This window comes from Sander vitreus, chromosome 4, assembly GCF_031162955.1.
Source record: "Sander vitreus isolate 19-12246 chromosome 4, sanVit1, whole genome shotgun sequence".
Lineage (NCBI taxonomy): Eukaryota > Metazoa > Chordata > Actinopteri > Perciformes > Percidae > Sander > Sander vitreus.
Window position 1 is genome coordinate 37,395,986 of NC_135858.1, and position 9,132 is coordinate 37,405,117.

At 42.9% G+C, this 9,132-nt stretch overlaps 1 protein-coding gene across 4 annotated transcripts; it reads right to left on the bottom strand.

Annotated features, from left to right (window-relative positions):
* Window positions 1-556: 556 nt before the first annotated feature.
* Window positions 557-8,922, bottom strand: LOC144517405 (nuclear factor 7, brain-like). 4 transcript variants are annotated; one of them, XM_078249504.1, is made up of 3 exons: window positions 8,813-8,922; window positions 8,059-8,201; window positions 557-4,501 (listed from the first exon to the last, which is right to left on the bottom strand). In XM_078249504.1, the coding sequence occupies exon 3, from the start codon at window positions 4,483-4,485 to the stop codon at window positions 3,121-3,123; it is 1,365 nt and encodes a 454-aa protein (XP_078105630.1). In that variant the 5' UTR covers window positions 4,486-4,501; window positions 8,059-8,201; window positions 8,813-8,922; the 3' UTR covers window positions 557-3,120. The 4 variants fall into 4 exon arrangements, with proteins under 4 accessions (XP_078105630.1, XP_078105628.1, XP_078105627.1 ...); XM_078249502.1 differs by having other exon boundaries at window positions 8,808-8,922; XM_078249501.1 differs by having other exon boundaries at window positions 8,059-8,375; window positions 8,808-8,922.
* Window positions 8,923-9,132: the final 210 nt, after the last annotated feature.

Below are 9,132 nucleotides of genomic sequence, written 5' to 3' on the forward strand. Positions count from 1 at the left end.
CGTTTATTTAGCTAAGCATGTAAACGATCGGGAACAACAAAAACACAGTGTTTAACGTAAGTGAATATTTTAGACAATGAAAACGGAAAGTTCATGAGTTCACCACTTGTAAGAGACACGAGAGAGAAGTTCATGAACGAGCATGTTGCTACCGGTTGCTAAGACAACACAAACAAATTGTTGCTAGTGCGCGTGTCCATCGTGACGTTATGGGCCAACAATGCGTAAGATCCAAGCTCCATGTTTGCTTTATGCGCTTTTGAGCACTCTCATTGGACCGTACGGGGCTTCCCGCTGAACACTAGATCCAGTTCTCTTAATACAGCCATGAGACCACCTGGCCAGGGTTTCTGGGATGTTTCTGAAATACAACTTTATTTAGGAAAATGCAGCAGGATAATACCAGAGACATGTTTTCTTCAGAATCAAAGTAATCCAGTGATAGTTGTCTTTACATCGTTTTTCTAAAATAATTTAAGAACCATTAAGATAGCAAACACACATTTACCACCATCAACGAAATCATTAATTGAATGTCCACCAGATATACTTTAACTATAGTTTAAATATTTATTGCAAGATGCTTCAGCAAGACCATACAACTTAACTCAAATTTAAATCATTCAATAAAATCTTCATCTGTTAAACTATTCCAAAATCAACCACTAAAGAGCTGAGACTTTAATCAATAACTATCTGATTTGGAAGAGGGAAAAGTCACAACCCATCCAAGGTTAGCAATATGTCTCAAAGTGTCCAGTCCATTGTTAGCAGTGTGAGCAAAATCCAAATTGTGATCGTCTATCACCTGGGTAAGTGGTTAATCCTTTTTGTGCTCAAATCCTCCCATGATCTACCCTGGAAATCCAGAGTTCTGGCGAGAGCACCATTGTAATTTGCTCAGCGAGTCACTCTGGCATTCAACTATGCCCTTGTAGCCAAGCTGCACCAATCATATCGGTGTATCTGATATAGGCGGGCCAGAGGCGAGCTAAACAGATGACAACAGTGCTGCAAACGTCCATGTCATTAGTAAACATTGCAAGATGGCTACGGATGAACACCAGTTGTTTGAAATGGCTACTGATGATTAGAAATCCTTGAAGTCCTTTTTGTGATGATGAACAACTACAATCTCCGTCTTGTGATGTGATCCGATGAAGAGGCAGAAAGCAGAATGATCTCGGCTCTGTGTCCTTATTTACACTTTGACACAGAGAGAAGCCTAAAGCTTGATTTATGGTTCTGCGGAGGCTCCACGCAGAGCTTTCACTGTAGCCTACGTAAGGGGCCTGAAGTTTATATTTGTGCGTTGGTGTGTGTGTCGAGCTGGCATGTGTGTGTGTGTGGGGGGAGTGGGTGATAGAGTGAAGGAGAAAGTGAGAGAGAGACGGCAATTATCTTCGGAGTGAGTAGCGACTCTAGAGTCATAGTGAGAGAAACAGGGCCCTATCTCGCACCCAGCGCAGTGCAGCGCAAAGCCAGACGCAAGTGTCTTTGCTAGTTTAAGACAGAGGCAGTCATCAGTTTCCCGTCCAGCGCCGACATCGTTTAAATAGCAAATGCACCTGCACCCATCTGTGGCCCATGGGCGTGCTGGTCTTACAGGGAGGTGTGTTCAGGTGCATTCTGGGCGTATTGCTATCTTGAGGCAGCAGGAAGTGATCAACAAAAACCTGGTCTGAAGTCAATAACGCAGCATTTCATTGTTATTTTAACAGCAATTTAGTAAAATGCTCCTAGGCACACTATGCTTGTTACACACACACACACACACACACACACACACACACACACACACAGGGACGCACAGCAGCACACACACATGCAAAAGATTACAAATAAAAATATTACGGTGCAAATCCTCCATCATAACAGCAATACTCCAAGGTCCAAATGCGCCTGGCTTTTAAAGGGAATGGGAGATGACACTCTGATTGGTTTATTGCATGTTACGCCCAAAACACACCTATGAATTAATGAAGATACTAAATACAACCCTTAAACCGCCATTAAACTAGCAAAAGTGGATTTGGACACGCCCTAAACGCACCTGCGCCAGGTGCTTCACGCCGTGCGCTTAGATCATTAAAATAGGGCCCACAAAGTGTCTCCACTGTTCTTTCTGACCACGGTGGGAAATCTGTAGCAGGAAAAGTTAACCCTCTCCTTGATTTCATGTTGTTTATGGAGAAGGAGAACCAGGAAATGAGTCGGGGGGAAATGCAATGCTAGCCACGGCCGAGCGACTTGTGCGTCGCCGTGACGTGTAGGTACATTTTTCGAGAGGTGCACGTCAGGCTACGGCGTAGGGTCGGTATCTCCACGTACCTATGTACGTAGCAACGACATAGATTTAACTCCGCAGCATACATCAAGCTTAACACTTCTGCAGGCTTGCATATAGACATTCATACATGTATACTGTACATATGGATATCATCTGTTAAAGTTTAGTCCAGCAATCTTTTTTTACAAACAATGAAAGTAAGGCATGAGAGCACCGACAGGGCTACATGGTGCATTCCTGTGCACCTTGTTAAACTAACTCAAGTGTGCCTTGTAAACTCAGAGAAACTCAAATTGTTGTTTAAAAGTACCCACTGCCATTAAATCGAAAGTCAAATCGAATCGTGGATTTGGAGAATCGTGACACCCCTAACCATCTTCAGACTAAACACTATTGGACTTGTTCCATGATAATATCTTCATTGAGACTTTATCCTCATTGTCAAAGTATGGAAACATCCTCTCAGTGAAGGTGTGTATGTGTGTGTTAGTATCAAGATCAGAGAACAACAGCTTTTCTCTATTCCAGTCCAGAGTCACTCTGATCCTCTGGAGCTTCTTTACTCTGAGAACAGTTTCTGTATCTAATGATGACCCTGCTGATTATTTTCCTTCATTGAACCCTAAGCAACAATACCCAGACTGATTATTCTGCTTCTATTTTCTTTACCTTTAGGTAGCGGTTAATGTTTACTGCTGCTGCACACGGACCAATACAGTTTTGCTAAATAAATAGAATAGAATAGAAATCTAAATAAATAGATGGATACATGTTCACTCTAAGGGAAGTAAAGAGTTGTTTACGGATCACCATCTTCCGACTAAAGACTATCAGACCTTCACTGGTAATATATTCACTTTGTCATCAGTGTCAATTAATGGAAACATTCTCTCAGTGAAAATGTGTGTGAAGGTGTGTATATGTGTGTTAGTATCAAGATCATAGAACGACAGCTTTCCTCTGTTCCAGTCCAGAGTCACTCGGATCCTCTGGAGCTTCTTCTTTACTTTAAGATCAGTGATTGGACCTGGTGGTGACCATGCTGAGTATTCACCTTCATCGAACATTATGTTCCATAATCCAGACAGTATGTATCCCTTCCTCTGGACAGAAGCTGCTAATACACCCAGTGCCCAGCCTGCACTGTCTCCAACCTCGACATCCCAGCTATGAGTCCCTGAGTTAAAGCCCTCAGAGCCCAGGACAGTGCAGTTTTTATCAATCCTCTCTGGATTATCAGGAAGCTGCTGTTTCTCTCCTCCTCGTCTCACACTGGTCAGATCTTCAGACAGGATGAGATTTGGATGAGCAGTGTTTGGGTCCAGAACCAGAGGAGTGTAGGAGACCATGTCCTTCATCTCGTTCCAGATGTTGAAGCTCAGGTTGCCCAGGTGTTTGGCCTCGTCTATCAGAGCTCCTGAGAGCAGCTGTGGATCATCCAGCAGGGGGCGCTGCTGGACTCTTTCCACTGCAGCCTTGTAGTTGATCAGGAATGAGACGTCTTCAGCTCTCAGCTGCTCCTCTGTGGCTCTGACTGTGTCTGAAAGAGCTGCTATCTCTCTGCTCAGAGTCTTCATCTTCTCCTTCATCCTCTGACTCTTCTGCTCCTCTTCTTCCCTCAGTGCAGCCATCCTGACCTCCTCTTCCTCTTCTAGAAACTGGTGAAGCTTCTTAAACTGATCCTTAATCTGCGTCTCTGTGCGACGGGCCTGGACCTTCATGTGTTTTGCCGTTTGAGCAAACTTCACTTTAACTTGTACAAAAACCTTTAACTTCTCCTTTAAGGGCTCCAAAGTTTCCTGAAGTTTCTTCTTGTGTTGTCGTGCAGCTTCATCGATGGGTCTGAATCTGTGGTTGGAGTGTTTTTCTGAATCTCTGCAGATGACACAAACTGGCTGCTGATGGTCCAGACAGAAGAGTTTGAGTTTCTCAGAGTGCAGACTGCAGAGAGTCTCTGAAACTCTCTGATCTCTCTCCATTAAGAAACTCTCACACAGATTCTTCAACACCAGGTTACAAGGTGGTTCATACAAAGATCTTTTCTTACACACCGGACACTCCTGTGTTGGTTTCTCTGTCCACCAGCTCTGCAGACAGTCTTTACAGAAGCTGTGGCTACATGACAGAACAACAGGATCTCTAAAGACTTCATGACAGATCGGACAGCAGAGATCCTCCTCTGATCTGGAAGCCATTTGTCTCTGAGTGAAGCTGAAAGCACAGCAGACAGAAAGTACAGTCAGTCATAGTCTAAATCAATGGAAGTACATTTCCAGGATAATTGCCTGACATCCGGTACATGGTGCATGGTTGATGCGCCGGATGTCCCTCATCTTTCGCCTTTGTGTTGCCGTTCTGAAACTCCTTTCTTTTCAGGAAACAAGAATAAACCTCGAGCTAGCAAGCTATAGAAGATGTGGATGGTGCAACAAGGCAGGCCTGCTTTGTTCTTTCTGGTAATGATTGTAAAGATTTACTAAGAATATGTTTACGGCATTTCCTCTCTAACTGGGACATATTGGGACCAATTGGTGGGATTGCAGTGGATGAAGTACACACAGATATACACTGGTAAGAGCCAATGAGGTTTAACCATTTATCAGCTAATTAAAAACATTAACTTGTATAAACAGTTAACTTCATTTAATATTATATGAGGAGTTTTCTTTTGCGGGGTGCAAATGTTCCACCAGAACCAGTTCCTTCCTGAGACTATTTTGCAGAGCCACCATCGCTGCGTCCGGAGCTTAGCCCCGCCCAAGACGACTGTGATTGGTTTAAAGAAATGCGTCCGGAGCTTAGGTTTATGTGGCTTATGCGTCATTTATTTATTTAGATTATTAGCTTAATAATTAACGATTATTGATCACTCAAGCTTGAAAGAAATATTGACAGAAATATTGACAGAAACCATAAGTTAAACTTTCTAATGTGTCAACTGTCAAATAATGTTTTTTTTTTAAATTATTATTATTATGTGAATTAGATAAAAATTTACATAAAACCTTCCACATGATTTAGTCACAGCAGAGTTGGAGCCGCGCAGTACACAGTTTGGTCCGCTTTTGGTGCACATCGGAGTGATATTGCCAACGAACCGCACGGAGGGGGAAACCAACTCTAAAGAAGATGGCACATCGGTATAACATACAGGATGTGCTTCAGATGATTCTGGACAGCGACAAAACTTTCAGCAGCTCATCAAAACCTGAGGACTGTGACATTGATGATGAGCGGTCTCATTTTGAACAATGACTTGATCCAGCTGAAGACCAACTAGAGTAAGTGTAAATATTACTTATGGCCATAATTTGGTAGAAATGTTTTGCATGCTTCTTAAGGAAATGTCGTAGCCTAATGTGTGTTGATCCTCGGCCACAGGAGGAGAGTCTGGATAGTCCACACAGCATTCCTAGATGGGAGAAAAACGTACTCTGGTTTATTGGCATTTCTTTAAACCAATCACAATCGTCTTGGAAGGTGCTAAGCTCCGGACGGAACCATGGTACCTCTGCTAAATAGCCTCAGGAAGGAACTTGTTTTGGTGGAACATGTGCATGTTCAAAAGTAGTTTTAGTTGTGCCTCAGAAAACTCAGATTGGACAGATAGTCTAGCTACCTGTCTGGATTTACCCTGCAGAGATTTGAGGAGCAGTTAACCATAGTCCTCACAAATCCACCGGAGTTTACAACGCCAACACAAAGACAGAGGAAGGGGACGGACATCCGGCCGACATACGGCGGAATTTCCAGCAGCACCAGGGCAATCCCGGAAGTGGAAGGTCGTGGATATAGATTACAGGAAACCCAACTGGGCTAAGTAAAAACAGACAACACGTTCTCACACTCATCTCGTGAAATATGGACGCTTGGTCAGGTGCTTTTGTCGTTCTTATTGACGCTAAAAGTCTCCTTTAGCGCTTTAAGTAAACTCGCTTGATCGGGACTATTGACGTCCCTTTAGCGCTATAAGTAAACGCGCTTGGTCGGGACTATTGCCGTCCCTTTAGCGCTATAAGTAAACGCACTTGGTTGGGACTATTGCCGTCCCTTTAGCGCTATAAGTAAACACGCTTGGTCGGGACTATTGCCGTCCCTTTAGAGCTATAAGTAAACGCGCTTGGTCGGGACTATTGCCGTCCCTTTAGAGCTATAAGTAAACGTGCTTGGTCGGGACTATTGTCGTCCCTTTAGCGCTATAAGTAAACGCGCTTGGTCGGGACTATTGTCGTCCCTTTAGCGCTATAAGTAAACGCGCTTGGTCGGGACTATTGCCGTCCCTTTAGCGCTATAAGTAAACGCGCTTGGTCGGGACTATTGACGTCCCTTTAGCGCTATAAGTAAACGCGCTTGGTCGGGACTATTGCCGTCCCTTTAGCGCTATAAGTAAACGCACTTGGTTGGGACTATTGCTGTCCCTTTTGACGCAGTTATGTTAAGGAAAAGGTCGTGGGTGGGCTTATGGTTCCGTGACACGCGGGAACTACGGGACGGTTGGGTTTAGGAAAGGGTCGTGGGTGGGCGTACGGTTCTGTGACACGTGGGAAGAATGGGATGGTTGGGTTTAGGAAAGGGTCGTGGGTGGGTGTACGGTTCTGTGATACGCGGGAGGAAAGAAAAAAGCAACTATAGCAAACGGGACGCAAACTCCGCTCTCCTGGGTGAAAGTACTGTGTTTGAACCACCCAACCTTCTTATGCGGAAATTCGCCCTTACATAGGCTACTACTCGCTAAATCCTATCTAACTGCTGCTCTCCCCGGTGCGTTACACAAACACGCTGAAAGACACCTTTTACGTCGCATCAGACGCTGACAGCCACTGTCCAAACATCCGTATTTTACGAGTTCGGAATGAGAACGGGTTGAAACAGACAGTGTAGAATAAAATGTAGCATTATTATATTTATCTCTTATGTGCAACTCTTCCTGTTCAATAGACGTGAAATATAAATCTACAAATATAAGTGTACATATTCCACTGCTGTATAATTGGTTGATTTATTCAGCCATAACAACATGCTGTATAGTTGCGACATACCTTGTTGTGTATACAAACTTATTCTTAAACTTATACAAAAGGACTGTTATTCTTATACTTCTATTTAATTCTGGAGGTCCAGTCATAGTCTGTATATACTGTAAATTGTGTGGTGCTTCAAATAAATGCAACAAAATAACTTCACTCTTTGTATATGTGTACATATCTATACACTTTGCATTCTCCTTCAAAAAAGGGTGTGTGGAGGTGGGGGGAAGTGACCTTTGAACATCCGTTTTGCATATACAGTGGAAAGAGCCATTACCACTCACTGCTAACCATTTGTCACAAAACAATAGGACATACATATGTTTAGATTGGAAATTGGTTGTATTAAATAATGGAGCAGATGAAAGTTGTGCTTTATACATACCTAATACTTCACACAATCTATCAAACCTCTAGTGACCTAAACAGTTCGTCAAAATGGGTAAGGTAATGTTTTTTCACAAATTCCAGCACACTTCAAAAAAATACTTTTTACAACTTGTTTATTTGTTATTTAATTAAAGTAAAATCATGAAATACATGCCACTTATATATTATTGTAGCTGAACTAGTGCTGAATACAAAACAGATACATGATACTGCTTAGATTCGTTCAAATTGACAACAGTGTGTCTGAAAACACTCTCAGACACCAGAGGGTTAAAGAACTGCAAACTGCAAACTGTGTGTCAAGGCTCCCCTCCCTCCTCTACTAACTTCACAGTTTTTAGTCCAACTCACCTTCAGTGTGTGGAGAGTCAGCAGGTTGAAGCAGCAGTGTTGTAGTTTTCCAGGTTTCTCTCCTGTAGCTGAACTCACTCAGAGGAAGTTGGTAGTTTGGTCTGAAGGTGAAGCTGATCCTCTGTTTTTCCGTCTGTGTCGCTCTTTAGTGAGGAGGAAGAAGAAACTGTTTCCTTGTTTGCCTCGTGTGAGTCAGGCGAGGGGTGGAGCTCTGTCAGACCTCCTCTGCTAAATGTTGCTTCACATGTAACACGGGTGTGACTCAGTCCTAAGTGTTGATTCATTGCTGGATATGTAGACTGATAGTGTGCAGCAGGCTGATGCAACAGATATGTTCATGGTCAAAAGGAGATTGAATGTAGGTTGAATGTACTGAAGGAGGTAAAATATATAAAATCTCTGGAATATTCTGTGAATAGGAAATATTATTAGAATTGTGGTAAAGGGGTTAAGTGGAATATTGATTGTGTGGGGTAATATGTATTATAAAACAGTTAGCTCAAATCAAGCAATCTGATTGGTTCATAGCCGTAATATAATAACCACATACAATGGCTATGATTTAAATTCATCTGCACAATCAGTATCACACTGTGTCTGAGAAAAAAACTTTAGAGTAACAAACTGATAGCTGGAGCCACGGAGGGAAGCCTTTCATCTACACACACTGCCATGAGACAGAGCTGGTTTAAAATCAGCAGTATCCCTTTTAAGTGTATGCCATCCCTAGAATATTTTCACTGACTTACCTTACCGTCAGACAGCCATGGGACTTTCAAACAGGACATGAACCCTGGTCTCCTGGGTGAAAGCCCTGTGTTTGTTTGACCCCCTCCCAACCTGCCTCCTTACCAGGACATTTGGCACTCTTATACTTCCTCACCTTACTTCCTGCTTTGCTCTCATCAGAACTACTACAGCCACTAGAGGGCGGCACCACTTTATACATAGATATAGGTTATAACTGCTGCTTGAACAAACAACTTATTGTGACACAAAATCTTCCCTTTGAACAGTGTAAGTGAGATAAGGAAAAGTGGAGTCCAAAATCATTGCCAAGTATGGGATTTGTCC